Source organism: Rhamphochromis longiceps, linkage group LG12, assembly GCF_057381845.1.
Source record: "Rhamphochromis longiceps isolate RC_006_pf linkage group LG12, R_longiceps_female_GT1.1, whole genome shotgun sequence".
Taxonomy (NCBI): Eukaryota; Metazoa; Chordata; class Actinopteri; order Cichliformes; family Cichlidae; genus Rhamphochromis; species Rhamphochromis longiceps.
In genome coordinates this window covers 3,239,894-3,257,040 of record NC_140568.1, presented here as the reverse complement: position 1 = coordinate 3,257,040, position 17,147 = coordinate 3,239,894, and the positions used below count along the sequence as shown (strand labels likewise).

The 17,147-nt window shown below is 40.7% G+C and overlaps 1 protein-coding gene across 3 annotated transcripts; it reads left to right on the top strand.

The window, feature by feature from the left end:
• Positions 1-565: 565 nt before the first annotated feature.
• Positions 566-16,785, top strand: golga3 (golgin A3). Of its 3 annotated transcripts, none has more exons than XM_085424366.1 (24): positions 566-795; positions 1,750-2,017; positions 3,038-3,304; positions 5,304-5,416; positions 5,845-6,566; positions 6,801-6,909; positions 7,057-7,363; positions 7,454-7,656; positions 7,765-7,902; positions 8,107-8,268; positions 8,377-8,745; positions 8,974-9,051; positions 10,319-10,582; positions 10,680-10,774; positions 11,010-11,226; positions 11,780-11,923; positions 12,597-12,794; positions 12,910-13,026; positions 13,296-13,435; positions 13,563-13,695; positions 13,984-14,106; positions 14,218-14,382; positions 14,792-14,958; positions 15,102-16,785. In XM_085424366.1, the coding sequence occupies exons 2-24, from the start codon at positions 1,849-1,851 to the stop codon at positions 15,289-15,291; spliced, it is 4,590 nt and encodes a 1,529-aa protein (XP_085280492.1). In that variant the 5' UTR covers positions 566-795; positions 1,750-1,848; the 3' UTR covers positions 15,292-16,785. The 3 variants fall into 3 exon arrangements, with proteins under 3 accessions (XP_085280492.1, XP_085280493.1, XP_085280491.1); XM_085424367.1 differs by having other exon boundaries at positions 1,738-2,017; positions 3,038-3,178; XM_085424365.1 differs by having other exon boundaries at positions 1,738-2,017.
• Positions 16,786-17,147: the final 362 nt, after the last annotated feature.

Below are 17,147 nucleotides of genomic sequence, written 5' to 3'. Positions count from 1 at the left end.
GACACACACACACACACGCACACAAAATTGTGAACATCCACATCACTAAGACAGCTTCCTCCACCACATGCACAAAGCCATAGAGAGAACTATGCCTGAAGACTACTCAAAGAAATGACAAGAAAGCTTGTCTAAGAAAGTTCAGGCTGTGTTGAAAAATAAATGTCGTGATTTCTAATACTGACTTTCAAGTTTGTTTTAAATTTTTAAAACAGAGTTTTTAAAAACAGGAGGAATAACTTGAGACTCTTGAACAGTGCTGTACCAGTGAAAGGGCTTTACCTTTAAATAAAAACGTAGCTCAAATCCTAGATGTGGAATCTAATCTAATCTAATTACGTTAAGTAGTGGCGTGATTTAATCGTGTGTATATTAATGCATGTCCGTGCACCGTCTTGGTAAGTGGCACCAGCTGCTTGTGACGGTACTTTTGGTGGTTGCCACAGCTGCAGGTTGACAGCACAGCTGGAAAGCAGGGCGCAGTATTTGACCACAAGAGTGAAGCATTGTACCACATCCGAGAGAGTCACCGGAGCGGCTGTCCGTTCCTTATTATGGGTCGTGTAATACATGTATTATTGCTATATACATCTTCAGATATTGCGCGGCTTTAAAATATATGTTTTTCTATTTAAATTTAAACATTTGAGAGTACACATAGACAATCAGTCAGTGACCCGACAAGCTTAGTTAGTTGTTTCAAATAATGTATTGTTTGAGCCCAGTGTTTCTAGTCGGACAGAAAAGGGACCGAAACTAAACAGCCACGTAGTAAAAGGCGAAGCTCGCAAGAAGGTGAGTATTTGTTGTATTTTGTAGCATTTATCTGTGATATATTTTATAATTTATACTAGGGTTTGTAACAAAGGTGAAGCCAGGTGTTTCGGCGAATGACTTTCAGAAAATGGTCCTATGAAGGCGTGAAGGCGATTCCAGGTTGTAGCAATTCTTAGCTTGACAGGTCCCGTGGCTAATTAGCACTCACGTTAGCTTCACTAGCTAGTGCTACCCACCTAAAGTTTAGTGCGTCTTTCTTGTCATTGCCAGTTTTATATGAAGTGAAATTATTCAGCCTAGTCGCTGGAAATATAGGGGCTTTACAGTAATGTTTGCCATCAACTGTCTTGCTTTTTTCCCCGAGATGCCGACTCCGAGTCTGAGTCTGAGTAGATGCTAGCACCCTAGCTACTAGCAGCAGTTGTAGCCGCTGTGCGTCCAGCGGCTGCACCAGTCTTTGCAGCACACCCTATGAGTCAAAGGTTACCATTTATAGTAGGATACGATAATAATATAACATGTCACGCGGAAAGGCTTTGCAGAGTACTGCTGTCACTGTTTTTTAATCTTCGGAAAGGCTTACATGTAAATATCAACTGTGCTTAATAAGGCGTATCTCTGATAGGGTAGGTTGTACACATGCCCTCACAGATTTACTTCAGTGGTGCGTGGCTGACAAATAGGCGATAAGCCGGGGAAACCTTTGTTGCATTTGTTTTTAAAGTACACATAAATTATTGCAGAGTTAAGTTATATTTAACCTGAAAAATCCACTTACCAAAGTAGTTTGTTAGTATTTAATTATAGCTTATAAAAGCAGACTGTTGTTACGTAACCTTATTAGTGGGTAAAACAGATCCCTGGTGAGTCGCTACGGCTTCTTCTGTGTCGCATGTTGATCTTTCTCATGTGTCGTTAAAAGTTGTTATATATTTTCTCTCTTCTTGTATGTGCTTGGAGGTGCTCCTGTAGACTGACATGCTCTCAGCTAATCTGCCTCCTAAGAAGATGGCGTAGTGAGATGCCCTTTCAAGAAGTGCACCAGCAGTGCTGTGACTGTTACTTCTCTTAATGGAAGTGGATACTGAGCAGTCAGTGGCAGCCCAGATGGAGGCCAATACTTATCAAGAGGACCATGTTATAAAATCCAAAGAGGCTCAAGCCCATGCTGTGGAGCGTGAAACGACATTTAAAAAAGGGCTGGAAAACCCAAAGGATGCAAAGGGGGATATTCATAACGGTGAGTAAGCATGCTTTTCTGGAAAGGATCACTCATTCCTAGATTGTGAGGTCTCCAGTTCAAGTTCTGAAGTGTAATGGTGTCTCTTTTATCTAACACTATTTTGCCATGCATGACCTGTTTTGGTGGTTATGACGAGCCTCTCTAGGCCATCTGCAGCTCCATGTTGCACAGGCCTTTGAACAAGCATATTATATAGCTGAGCTAAATTCAAAATTTTCATCATCTGTTTACAGTGTTTCAGTTTGGGGGTTTTTGACAGAAAAAATGTGTACAGAATGTATCTAATTGTAACGTATGTAAGTGTACGAGTTTGAGGATACACATGAGACAAACTGGAAAAAGTAGCAGGAAGATTTTCTCACACAGTGCGTTACCCAGAAATACAAAAGCTTTACTGAAAAGTGTACAGAAATATTTTTTGTAATTATATTTGGAAAAAGCATTTGAATATCTCATTTATTTTCTGTACATTTAAATATCCATAATTACATTAGCAACAAACAACATCATTAAAAAAAAATTCTAACAAGATATTACGATTTTACCGCAAATAAACTCCTCTCAGCGGGACATTTCTGGGATGATTTCTTCAGTTTTGAATGACAGCTGCTTGGCAGCCGTTTTCTCCATAACTACTTCAACCAGTGACAAGAGGACATAGAAAATGTCTGTCATGTAAAATGAACAAACCACTTCCACCGCTGACAGAAAATGGCACGTTTTGTCTGTAGTCTGTGGGTAACAAAGAAAATAATTTCCAGTCCCTTTAAATGTGTTTGTGTTGCAAGCTGAATCCCAGTTTTGCTCCTATAAGAGTAGATGCAGCTAGGAGGGATGCTTCAGTAACAATAGTGTTACATGAGTGTTTGTCGTTGCCTTGTGCACGTAAGCTATTGTTGCTTGACAAAGTTGTCTAGCCAGTTTGCCAAAAGAATCACATCCACTCAAACTAGTTCACAAGAATTTCTCTTGACTAATTGTTGGATTCCTGAGGGCTTTCCCCCCTTCCTCTTTCAGGTCCTGTCAATTCAGATGTGATGCCAAATGGAAATGGACTGGCAGAGGGCTTTGATACTGCAGGGGACACCCTGCCTCTGACAGCTCCTCCCCAGAGCACCAGCTCCCCTGTCAACTCGCAGAACTGCGAGCCCTCCCCAGGTGTGGCTGCTTATCCACCCATGATGCTAGAGAAGTCTGAGGGGGCTAGTGCTGAGGTCACGGTTCACAAGAGTGATGCATTGCAGTCACTCAGACTCAGTATGCCTATGCAGGAGACTGAACTGTGTAAGCATAAATTTATGTGCAGTGAATGCCCCCTCTATAACCCTTTCTATTCTAACCTCCCGTTTTGATGTGGAGTGTTTTGGTCGTTGGCTCATGTACAAGTGTTTGCTTTAACTCCCCTGTCTGTGTGTTATCTGGACTGAAGGATTCAGTGAGGATTTCATTTAGCTGTTTGACTTTACCTCCTCCCAGCAACTCCCATAGCAGTCTTTTGTTTAACTCAAATTTTGTGTGGGTGCTTTTTTTTTTCTTTTTCAAGACACTTTTTGAATTCACGGCTTTGTTTTGCTACTAATCGCTCTGATACATTATCTTTTACATGGTATTTTTAAAAATTGGCACCATTGCCTGATTCACAGTTATGAAAGCTTATATTTTTAAGCATGGCAATAACTGATTTTGTTTGCCTGCACATTATAACTCCTACAGAGAATCAAAATAACTCCACAGGAAAAACCCACATGAAGTATCTCTTAATTGTTGGTGAATACACAGCTCTAATTCAGTGTACATCTATTGCAGTGTTATAGCTGCGTACCTCTATACCAGGGGTCGGCAACCTGCGGCTCCTTAGTGCTTATACTGCGGCTCCGCGTGGTTTGGGAAAATAAATTAGGAGTATTTAGTTGAAGTGTAATTTATTTATGTTAGTTCTTTTTAACTTGTAGTTCTAAATTGGAAGATTGTTGTGATATTGAAATATAAAAATACAATTATATTTTATTATTTTTTCATCGCTCAAAATAAGCGTCACACTGGCGGAAGCCGGTGTACCCGCCGAAACGCCTGCATTTGCCGAGACTTTCAACCCCAGGTAGGCCAATTATGGATCTTCGGATCCACATTATGTCGGCAGCTCCACTGTGAACTATGTTACAAACAAACACCGCTCACGCCTCACAGACGACAGCTTACAGTCCTGCGTGAAGATGAATGTGACTTCTTACAGCCCCGATTTGCAGGCGCTGTGCGCAGAGGTTCAGGAGCAGGAGTCCCGTTGTAAACATACCACGGCAGACCCGACGATGTTTGCATGAACACGCTTTTCAGCATCTCTTTATTGACCACTTTTCACACACGGTTGCTGTACGCACACAGCCGGCTGTAGCTTTTCAGCTCACAGCCCGACACACACCAACACAACAGCATAGAGAGCACAGACGTTAAGGCGGCGAGGCGTGATTGCGGGTGCTGCTCAGGTGCGTCCGCCTCCCCTACAGACCACGCCTTGCCACACACATTAACCAGGTAAAATACATATTCAGTTTTGCAAACATCAATTTTTAAATTTTTTTTAGCAGCATAGTTCTTTTATTTTTTAAAAGTCAGATCAAGGCTCCAAAAGCCCAAAGGCGATATAAGGGGGGCGGCTCACAACAGTTTTTGTTTGCTGGATCATTTTAGTTCAGCTTTCCTTTTGTTATATTTCTTTAAGAGTTCAAAATGTGTTAATAACATCAATAAAATGTAATTTTCTCTGTAGCACTTCATGGATTTCAAAAGCAACACACCTTAGTTGTTCGCATAAAGGTAAAAAACAATATATACATTGTTATCTTCATTTTAGATGTCAAAAAATATTTGCGGCTCCCGGTGTTTTCGTTTGCGTGGAAACCGGCTCCAAATGGCTCTTTGGGTGTGAAAGGTTGCTGACCCCTGCTCTATCCTATAGGACGCCTTTAATTTTATGGGTGTAACACGCAACAGTTATGTAACACCTGCTCTAAAAATGCCATTAATCCTTAAGTCAAGTGGCAAACCTTGACTTACTGCCCATGGCCAAGTATTAAAATAACTAAAATTTGAATAATTTGTTTACCATTGTCATTTGAGAACCAGGCTTCAAGCAGCTTCACTCACCACCATGCCAAATTCCAGCGTTTGCATTCGTGACATAACAGCCTGTTTAAATAATCTGCTTTGCTGTAGTTGGATAGTATATGTTAAGCGGTAGCATTTTTCTCTTTGTTTTAACATTCCTTGCCCTTCATCCTTTCAGCCAACCAGAAACCATCACTGGAGATGGAGAATGAGGAAAAGATTCGCCTAGAGGCTCGCCGGCGCCTGGAGGAGCAACTAAAACAGTACAGAGTGCAGAGACAGAAGGAGAGGGTGGGTGAATGCAAAGGGAAAATGATGTTTTTCTGGCAAAAATTATACACAGAAACATTGGCACCATGGTGAAGGAGCAAAGTTATATCACAATATTTACATGATAATGTCAGAGAAGCAGTCCTTGAACGTAATCTTAGGAGAGGTAGAGTGATGCACCAGCACAGTGTCACTTGTTTCTGCTGATTTACTTTTTCCTGCCTTTTCCTGTGAAATTAGTTTAACTTTTTGGCTATGTTTGTGACTGAGATTAGTAATTGTACAGTAATTACTGGACTTATTCTAAGTTCTTTTACTTGATGTGAATATAAATATTTACACATTTATTCAGTTATTTTTGCTGGACACTCATTTTACCAATTAAAGAATAGATGTCATTTTTTTCTTTTTGTTTCAAATACAACCTCTGATTCTCTCCTGTTTTTTAGTCTCATCGTACCACCACCAAGAGCAGACCATTCAGTACCCTGGATCCAGAACTTATGCTACATCCTGAGGCATTACCCCGGGCTAGTACTGTTGCCATGACCAAGGAGTATTCCTTCCTCAGGACCAGTGTCCCACGTGGTCCTAAACTTGGTAGCCTTGGAATTCCTCCTCCCAAAGAAAAGAAGTCCAGGTCACCTCGCCCTAACAAGATCCACTCCTTGGCTGATTACAAGTCTCCTGAGAATGGTGGTGGTGGTGGTGGTGGTGGAGGAGGAGGCATAAAGGCAGCAGACATAAGCTCTGTCAACTCCACTATTAGCTCTGTGTCCACACTGTCTGAGATCAGTGTGACGTCAGAGTGCGGTACTTCTGAGACAGAGGCACAGTCCGGTGCTCCCCTCCACGTCCGGGACAGTGTGTCAGAAATTGATGGCAGTGAATCAGGGGTAAGGCCCGGGAATGATGGCAACGACAGTGACAGCTCTTCCTACAGCAGCGTGTCTACCAGGGGAACCTACGGTGTGCTCTCTGCAGCAGTGGAGAGGCAGCAGGGGCCATACACAGTAGATGGACGCGAGATCGCCCCTGAGGCCATGGGTCAGTTCCCTTCCCTTCAGGAGGTTCTGCAAGCAGCCACTGAAGAGCAACACTTCCTGGAGCTGGAGCAGGAAAGAGAAGGGACAGCAGAGCCTCGTAGCCGCAGGGACAGCTTCTCCAGCAGGTGACGATTTCTTACAAGAAAGGCAAATCAATAAATGTTTGAATTTATTATTTGAGTAGTGAGGTTGGTAAAATATTAGTGCAGTTGTGGTTACTGTGTATTTTCACAGACTGAGTATATGAGGGAACCTGAAAATTTTCATTTTGGAAAAAGATTGATATGTATAATCTTTTGTTGAACCTCTCAACTCATTTGTTTGATCGTATTCACTGAGGTTGTTTAAATTTGTTTTAGTGTTTCTTTGGAGAGTTCTGTGATGGGTCATGATGAAGTGCTCCAAGTGTTGAAAGAGAAAATGAGGCTTGAGGGCCAGCTGGAATCCTTGTCATCTGAGGCCAATCAGGTAATGCAAACCATCAGTAATATTTTATTTATTTTTTATTTTTTTGGTCTTCAGTTCCTAATATAACCTTGTGGGCGACCAATATTATACAAGTACACACTGAAAATAATCGGGCTACATGCTATAACCACCTGCCCTGTTTTCTAGGCTCTCAAGGAGAAGACAGAGCTTCAGGCCCAGCTTGCAACAGTGAATGCACAGCTGCAGGCTAAAATGGAGGAGGCTCAAGTCAGCAAGGAGAAGCAGAGTGCCCTCACTACAGAGGTTGGCACACTACGGCAAAGCTGTAGCCAGCTAGAGAAGGCTATGGTAGAGCTCCAGAGCAGTCTAGAGAACAAGAATGCCAGTCTGGCTTCTCTAAGCAATGACCTAAAGGTTGCTGAAGACCAGTACAACAGGCTGATGGGGAAGGTGGAGGAGATGCAAAACGCTGTAACCTCAAGGGACAATACAGGTGAGTGATGGAGACTCAAATGGCTGAGTGTATATACTCACCTCCACCTCATATTTTTCAATTTTATGTTTTGATCCTGCGCTTTTGCAGTTCAGGAGTTGCGTCAGCAGATGGGTGGTCTTCAGAGTCAGCTTCAACAGGTGCAGCTGGAGCGCAGTACCCTACAGAGCCGACTGAAGACCTCCCAGGCCGAGATCGATTCACTTCAGCAGGTCAGACAGTGGTACCAGCAGCAGCTAGCTCTGGCCCAGGAGGCAAGAGTGCGTCTGCAAAGTGAAATGGCCAACATGCAGGTAAGTTTAATGCCCGTGCAGTTGGCTTTAATGTCACGGCTTGGCATTAGTTGTCATGCAGGAGACATAACTATTGACATGTCTGGTTCTGTTTGTTTTTTTTTATAGGCTGGACAGATGACTCAGATTGGTGTTCTGGAGCATCTGAAGCTGGAAAATGTGACACTGTCACATCAACTCACTGAGACCCAGCACCGCTCCATCAAAGAAAAAGAACGCATCGCTGTACAGCTACAGAGCATTGAGGTATTTTCCAGCTTCAGGTTTAAATCTAAAGTCAAAACAAACTACACGTTAACTTTGTTATTTAGCCAAGGGAATTAAATAAAACCAATCAAAATATTAAAAAAAAAAAATCACAGGAATTGCAGTAAAATGTACTTTTAACCGTTTGTGTATCTCGACTATATTTGAACATTGTTTAAAGTGCTTTTACTCTCTGTAATGTAGGCCGACATGCTGACCCAAGAAGCTGCTTACAAGCAGATCCAGGATGCAAAGAGCATGGTGGAAGATGACCTGCAGCACAAGCTGGACGAGTATGAAGAAGAGCGAGAACGGTTAATAAAGCTTGCCAACACAGCCAGCACCCTGGAAAGAGAACTAGAGCAGGTAGTCATGCCAAATGTAACCGTGACTTATTTGTCACCCTGCATGTGCAATAAAATTCTTAGACGTAATTCTTCATTTGTAAACTCTGCTCTTAATGTTCTGTCTTAGGTAAAGCTGACCCTTTCCCAGAAGGATGCACAGCTGCAGACACTTCAGAAGGAACATCTGGAGCTGATGCGCCAGCTGACAACCACTCAGGAGAACTTGCACACCAAAGAGCAGTCCATCAACCAGCTAGAGGCCCGATACCAGGAGCTGGAGGCCCAGCTGGCTGAGCTGCAGACAGAAAGCACTGCCAAGGATGACAACATCCAGTACCTCCAGAACGAAAAGATTGTCCTTGAGGTAGCACTGCAGGCAGCCCGAGCAGACAAGAGCCAACTTGATGAGAGTGCTGAGAGGCTTGGCGAGGATGTTCTGGTGGCCTCAGATGTCTTGGATCAACTACGACAGGAAGTCCAAGTCAAAGCCAATCAGGTATGAGACAGAAGATGTGTTGAGGTAGAGTTAATTTATTTTACATTTACCTAAAATGTTTTTTGCAGTTTGGAAATGTTCGCAATAGGTCAAAAAGGCTTGTTTTTGTGCCTGAAGAATGAGGATTTACCCCTTTTTCTTCAGTGTAGTTAATATTAATTTAAACAAAACTCAAGTAGCATTGATACAACTTATAGTGAGTAATGAAACAATTGTATTATGTTACAGATTGAAACTTTACAACAAGAAAATAATTCCCTGAAGAAGCAAGCTCAGAAATTTAAGGAGCAGTTCCTGCAACAAAAGGTAAGACGCCTTCATAGCTTTTACATGACATTATATGCTGCCTGCAGCAACTCAGAAAGACTTCATGTACATTTATAAGCCACTTGTCAGAGTGACTCCCAGCTGGCTAAGGCTGTGGCTGCCGTGGGAGTATGTATTGTAGAGCCAGATGGCAGACACATTCTCTGGAGGAGAGCGGTGCTGACACGCCTCACTGGATTGAGCATTGTCCAAGGCTGCTTTATTTTGCATTGACAGACTGTCATGAAAAGGGTGGAGTTAGCTGACAGAATGACAGACTCATGCACTGCATTGTGTGCCTTTCAAGATTTGAGTTATTGTAGGCCCTCTTTATATGCATGCATTAACATCTTGGTCCATCAAATAGTAATTGAACTGTTTTGAGCAACACATGACAACCAAGTAAGTTTTTGTGAAAATGTCTCTATTATCAATAAACTAATCCTGAATGACTGAACTCCGTACCCTATTGCTAAGGATGAGCCCATCCACCCTTCGGAGAAAGCTAATTTCCGCCATTTGTATCCACGATCTCATTCTGTCTCCTTAAAAGAACCAGCAATAATAGTGTTAACCAAACGATCTGATTAACGGATTTATGGCGTTTCTCAACAACATTTAGGACACAAGAATTTACCAGCATTGGGTATCAATTAAAATTTTAACAATTAGATTAAATGACTGGTAAGTCTGTTACCGACTACTGACAGCAGCGACTATTAGTCGACTAGTCGTGCACATCCCTAATTTTAAACATGTACAGGATAAAAGTAAGCAAATATGGTATTTGTTGTCAATTTGTTAAAAAGCAATGTGCATTTAGTAGCACTTTAAAAAAAAAATCAGCAAGTTCAGTCTTAGAGAGATTTTTCATTTTCATGTTTTTCTTGCTAATTCATAAATGGCACAACAGACTTGTGTCCTCTCATTAAAAGGTTAGAATTATATTTGCCATCTTATAGGTTTTACAATGGTTCACTATAGCCATTTTCATTGGTGGACTGTGTTCATGTTTGGCCTGCAAAAATAAAGCTTATCCACTCCTCTATGAATAGACGGCATCAGTGAATTAAATCTCTCTCAAACCCTGGAGATGATGCAGCCCTGTCTCCTGCAGTGCTGTCAGTTCTTGTTTTTTCCCTGCTGTGTCAGTCAAGGCAAATATGAGTGAGACTACTTGCACATCTCCAAAGGAGCAAATGCCTCATAAGTATTTTGTTCCACTTTAAACCTTTTACTGGGGTTAAAAATGCCATTTACCTCACAGGTGATGGTGGAAGCATACCGCAGGGATGCCAGCTCCAAAGACCAGCTGATCAGTGAGCTCAAGTCCACCAAAAAGCGTCTATTGATGGAGGTGAAGGATCTGAAGCAGGAGCTACTGGCTGCTCAGGGGGAGAAGCAGAAGGCAGAGCTGGAGCAGACCCGGCTGCAAAAGGAAGTGGTGAGAGTGCAGGAGCAGATGAGTAACATGGAGGCCCATCTGCAAACCATTCAGAATGAAAGGGATCAGCTCGAAACCCAGATTCAGGTACTGTTTGTCTGATATTTGCTCATGGCATTACAGTATTATATAATAAAGAAAATATTATATTAACCTTGGGTGTTTTTTTTCCCCCCCAATGCAGTCTCTACAGTTTGATCAGAGCCAGCTAGCAGCAGTGACACAGGAGAATGAAGGTCTAAGGAAACAGGTGGAGCAAATGGAGGCTGAAGCCAAGAAGTGAGTCATGTGGTCCCACAGTGATGATTTGGCCCATGATGCCCCTCTTTGTAGTCATTTGGTATTTATAAATAGAAATAAGGGGTAATGCCTAAACGCCTCATAGAAATAAAAGTTTGTATGTGTGATTTTTCTTTTTTTTTTTTAAATCCTCCTCAGAAATTCTGTGTTTGTTATATCAGGAATTAAAATACATTTTTATTTATTTTTTTCATTCATATGTTCTTTGAAATAGAGCCATCACTGAACAGAAGGTGCGTGTGAAGAAGCTGGGAACAGATTTGACCAGCGCTCAGAAGGAGATGAAGGCCAAACACAAGGCCTACGAGAACGCCGTGGGCATCCTGAGCAGGAGGCTCCAAGAGGCTCTGACTGACAAGGAGACGGCTGAGGAGGAGCTGGCTAAATTGAAGGCCCAGGTATCAGATGAAGGGAACAGCCAGGCCTTGCAGGTAATGAGCACTTCTTTTAAAGCTTCAAGCTGCAACATCTATTTAAAGAGTTTCAAGCATTAGAAGAAGTATCACTGTTAGAAAGCTATACCTGCTCTTATTTATTTAGTTTGTATCACAATAAATAAAATGGGTGCATTAACTCCTACAGACATGTGTTACTGTCTGTACACCTCGTTTATGATGGACAGCGCTTACATAGGTGGTAGGGATCATGTTAAAGTATGAGTCATCTGTCTTTCTCTCTAGTCCCTTTGTGCACTACTCAACTCTCAAATGTGCATTAACCTTGGTAACGCCAGGTTTATGCATTGCAACCATGTTGTAACAGCCCTCTCTACAGCTTCATTACATTTGCTAAAGTTAGTGTTAAAAATATCATCTGATTCTGAATGCGTGAGGTTTTTATTTTATTTTGACAGATTTTTTTATATGGATTGACCCGTATTCTTGTCATTTGTTACCATTTCTTGTCAGAAGGTTGTATGCCCCTGCATCGTGAATATAACTGTAGCTGTTGGCTAACTCAAACATTTATTTATTTGTCATACAGAAGAAGATTGAGACTCTACAGGCTGAACTGCAGGCTGTTACCAACAGCAAAGCTATGCTAGAGAAGGAACTTCAAGAAGTGATCACCCTAACGTCCACAGAGCTGGAAGAATACCAGGAGAAGGTTCTGGAGCTTGAAGATGAGGTAAACTTTGTTAATCTTTCATCTTATAGCTCATATACTTTTTTTTTTCTCAGTTCAAACCTCTTTTTAGCCCCTTTCAGACATGCTTTTCTCTGTTAATCTCATGGCATCTTCCAGCTATCAACGTGTCTCCCCAGAATCTTGAGATGGGCATTTCACTAAAAGATCGTACGCTTTGGAGAACCAACCAAAAGGCAACAATACAAAACAGAAAAAAAGTCTTCGAGTGACACACTCTCCTGCTGTCCAATCTACTTGTGACAAACATGATTAATATACAAAAGAATAAATAAAATATACGTATGTTAAGATTTCAAGAACAGCAATCTTAAAGTATAAAATGCATTAAGACAATGTCACTTCATGTTCTGTCAATTTTTTTGCTAACACCGTGGCTTTTGTTGATGTGGGAATCATATAATGAAGACTTAAGGAAGATTATTGTAAAACGGGCTTACGTATGAATACCAGAATGCAATCACTGATAATAGACTGATAGGTTAGGTGTCCCAGAGCTTAGTTGGTTCATGAAAAAAGAAATAATTTCATGAACTTTTTCATCAATAATACAACTGTATGAGCAGTTTATTTGCACTTCTGAAATTATTCAGTTCATATGTTTTGTTTTGTTTGTTTAGTTTTTTTGTATCAATGACATGTATTGCTTCCACAGCTTCAAGAATCGCGCTGCTTCAAGAAGCGGATCCGAAAGTTAGAAGATGCCAACAAGAAATTGGCACTTGAGCTGGAACACGAAAAAGGAAAACTGGCCGGATTAGCTCAGTCCCACAATGCACTGCGGGAGCATGCCAACATTCTGGAGTCGGCCTTAGCAAAGAGGGAGGCAGATCTTGTCCAGCTCAATTTGCAGGTAAGAAAAAAAAAGGATTGCATCTAATAATATAGATGTGGGTTTTGTTTTTATTATCCTGGTGACACAAAGTATCATATTACCTGTAGACTAAACTAGAAAAGTGGGGTTTCAGGTTCAAGCTGTTCTGAAGCGTAAAGAGGAGGAGGACCAGCAGATGAAGCAGATGGTACAAAGTCTACAGCTGGCCTTGGAAAAAGAGAAGACCAAAGTCATGGACCTGAAAGAACAGGTAAGACTTCTGTGCTGCATATTAGGCTAAATTATGATTTCCTTCTCTTTAAGCTGAAGTACAACCTCAAAATAACTCCTATTAAAGTATTTTGGGAGTTAAATACTTTTTGTTTTGACACAAGACACAGCAAGAACCTGCTTACAATCTATAAATCGAACTGATAAACTGTCACATGCCTAGCTCAGTACGTTCTCCTTTTTGACACCAAATTGGGAGTAGTGTGGTCTTTGGAGTTCCCATATTGTTTTATGCAATGTTTCCTTTAGGTGGCAGCAGCAAAGGCTGAGGCAGCCCACAATAGACGGCACTACAGGGCAGCCATGCTGGAGCTGTCAGAGATCAAGAAGGACTTGCAGTCCAAAGAGGACCTGGTTAAAGCTCTGCAGAAAGAAGCCCACAAACTACAGTGCGTGCATTTGCCTGATTAAAGAATACTGTGACTTCAGGAAAATTTTAATGATTTCTAATCTAATACTGTGTTACATAACCTATAGTAATTGACGATTTTATAAGCTGCTTAACAAACTCTGCAGGGCTCAGGATGAGCAGCACGCTCAGGAGGTTGCCAGGTTCCAAGAGGAGCTGGCTGAGGCTCACTCCCAGCTCCAGATCCTCCGGAAACAACTGGACGATGAACTGGCAAAGCAGCCGCTCACTAACCAAGAGGCAAGTACTCGTTTTGGGTTACTTTACCTGTTAGTTGGGCTACATTTGTATTCTAACCAACAGAAGTCAGTTTGGGAAAAAAAAAATTTTTTTGTTGTGTGACTGTTGTAATATTTGATACTGATTAGCTGAATTGATTCGAATACAACACTTGGGGTTATGTAGTCCTTATTTCCTATAAACATTTCAGTGTTGCAGCTCGTTAAAACCTGTTTTAGTCTCCTTCCAATTTACTGTTGGAGATCACCTCTCAATAACACTGACGTCTAACACTGGCTGCTGGTTCAGGTTGAAGATTTGAAGTGGGAGGTGGAGCAAAGGCAGAGGGAGATTGAAGCTCAGAAACAGCAGGTGGAGATGATGGAGCAGTGCCACCACAGGGAGCTCGACAACCTACAGACAGCTCTGCAGGCAAGCTTTGACCTGATTATACAGTATAGGCACAGTGTCTCATGTTTCCATGTTTCTGTCATTTATGCCTCTTTCAAACCATTTACTGGTAAAATAAAATGTCTGACTCAGAATATTAAAGTGGAGCTGGAGTCGGTACAGGAGGAGCTGAGCAGCACTAGGAAGGACAAGTTTATGCTGCAGGCCAAAGTGGGTGAGCTGAGAAACAGCATGAAGACAGTCCTGCTTCAAAACCAGCAACTCAAACAGGACTTCAAACAGAGTCGTCTAAGGAAGGTGAGGCAACTTTTCATGCCGTGAACGGTTGTGTTATGTGACGTGTTTAGTGCTTTCTTAGTTCCTAGCTGTGAGATCATTTAAACTTCAGGAGTCCACTAAATAATGTACAGTAAAGTATTAACTGCTGCATGTGATTATTATGGTTTCTCCCTCTGCGAGAGTCTCGTCATGAGAGGTTGTTGTTAAAAAGATTAAAACCGAAGCAAATAAAACGTATGTTAATATTTCATATGGGTGCAACTAGCAATGGCTAATATGTTGTCATTTAGCTGGGTGTGCCCATTACTTTCTACAGTATGAGTAATGAAGGCATTCTGTCTTTTACAGAGATGTAAAGGTCAGTACTGCAAGTATAATGCCATATAAAAATAATGTGTTGTTGTTGTTGTTGTTGTTGTTGGAGCAGCAGCGCATGGAACTGAAAAGTGACGGGAACCCATCCACCCCAGTAACGCCAGTTAAGATCCCAGACTGCCCAGTGCCTGCCTCCCTACTGGATGAGTTGCTGAAGCCTTCGACTTCTGTCAACAAGGAGCCACTGAACAATCTCCACAACTGTCTACGACAGCTCAAGTAAGATCTTTTTTCTGTGTGAATGATTTGGTTAAACATTATCAGCAAACCAACATGAAACTTTTTTTTTTGTAGTGCTGGGCAGTTATTCAAACGCCAGAACTGATGTAACAGTTTTTTTCTGTTGTTTTTTTCCCTTTCAGGGAGGAGATGGACAGCCTCCAAAGGCAGATGGAGGAACACACAGTAACAGTACATGAGTCAATGAGCTCATGGACAAACGCAGAGGAAGGACTGGATCAACTGAGGCTTCAAAACAACATCTCCAACTCAACAGAGCTAAACAACATGGAGGTGGAAAATAACAACCATGGGGAACAGCAGCAATCATAACTAAAGAACTTTTTTCTCAGGCCAATAGAGGGAGAGTGGAGTTTTATCCACCAAGGCACTTTTTAGCCCCTTACACCCTTTCTCTTTTAACAATTGCTGCCAACATTTGGCATTTCTCCCATCGGCACAGAGGTGCATTCGCAGAGTAATACTTTACATACCATAGCTTTATTCTTTCTTCTTTATTTGATGGTTGTTTTATTTGTGTTACGCCTTTGTCACATTTATTTATTTAGAGTTGAGAGATTACAACTTTTTGTTCCATGCTTCTTTTCCCCGTCTATACAAATCTTTCAGGCCATAATTTTTTTTTCCGTCTCCTTGTTAGTTTAGCATTTTTCCTCACAAAAATTGGCTACTATCCACGTAATGTTAGATCAGTGGCATTCATGCTGCTTAATGATGACTGGCTTCATTTAAAGAAGTGTTTTCAGCGACAGAAACAAACCACGAGGCCGCCTAAAGGCTGGCTACCACATGTTCTTCCATTTATGTGTGCCTGTCTATGAGTGAAGTCGTTCGTCTATGAAAAAACTGACATGGTTAAACAGGCAGCCTGTGTTAAAACTTTATCACTCCTGTTCATCAACTTTAAAAATTCACGCACAGTTGTAGTCAGTTATTTTGTATTGCCTCATGTTAAGATGCAGTGTTTAATATGTTTGCTGTGTCACCCTGGGTTCTTAAACTCTAAAAAACAACAAAAAAACAACAACGTTAATATCAGTTTGTCTAGCATGGACGGCAGTAATTTGTACGCAAAAAAAAAAAGCCTTAAGCAGTCTTTAATATGGTATAAAGGACTAATTTGTTTGGGTGAATATATTTCTGCTGAGGTTGTGTGCAAGATGTCACTTGTTATATTGTATATATGTGTGACTGCTTACTTAAAACCAGTTTATTGTAAAATATGTGGATTACATCAACTGACATTGCACACTTGATCAAAACTGGACTGACCGAGGGGTAAAGTTGTAAGATGAAACAAAAAAAAAAAAAAACTTCTAATAACAGTAAGTGCAATCAGATGTGTTCAGTTTCTGTTACAGTTAATACATTAAGTTTGTATTTACAAAAAAATGAATACCCCTGAATCACTTTTTTTCTGTTTCATGGGTAATGGGATAAGTTAATTGTTGTTTCCAGAGGTTAATATATTATGTACATGTCCTTTTTTTGTACGATTGTTTATTCATCTTAATTGATAGTGTAAAGAAAAATGGAATCTAATGCAAACCATAAATTGGATAACAATAATAATTCTGCTGCAGCTGCACTAACATTTCAGTATAGAGTGGTTGTTGGATGATACAGTAGCTTTCTGCATGCAGTTGTGCTGCAGCTGCTGTGCTGATGCTCATTCCCACACTAAATGCTTAGGCAAATACCATGTTATGCTGATGAATTTCCAAAGGGACGATGCTTGGAGAATGCTTATTGAGATGAAGCAAATAACACAAAACATTAAACATGTTGATATACTGTGTTCCCATATGTTTTTGGACCGTGTTCTCTATTGCTTACAGCTTTTTGTTATTTATATATATATATATATATATATATATATATATATATATATATATATATATATATATATATATATATATATATATATATATATATATATATATATATATATATATATATATATATATATATATTTTTTTTTTTTTTTTTTTTTTCCAGACATTTTGACCCTGATTTAAAAAGATGTGATATTGGTATTTATCATAAAATTGCACTATTCATCTGTCACGGTGTGCCCATTCAAGTATAAGTTAAATATGAAACTCTGTAAATTACCCCGTATTTTTGTTTCCTGTTTCCACTTTGAATTTTTTCTTTTCAATCGTTAT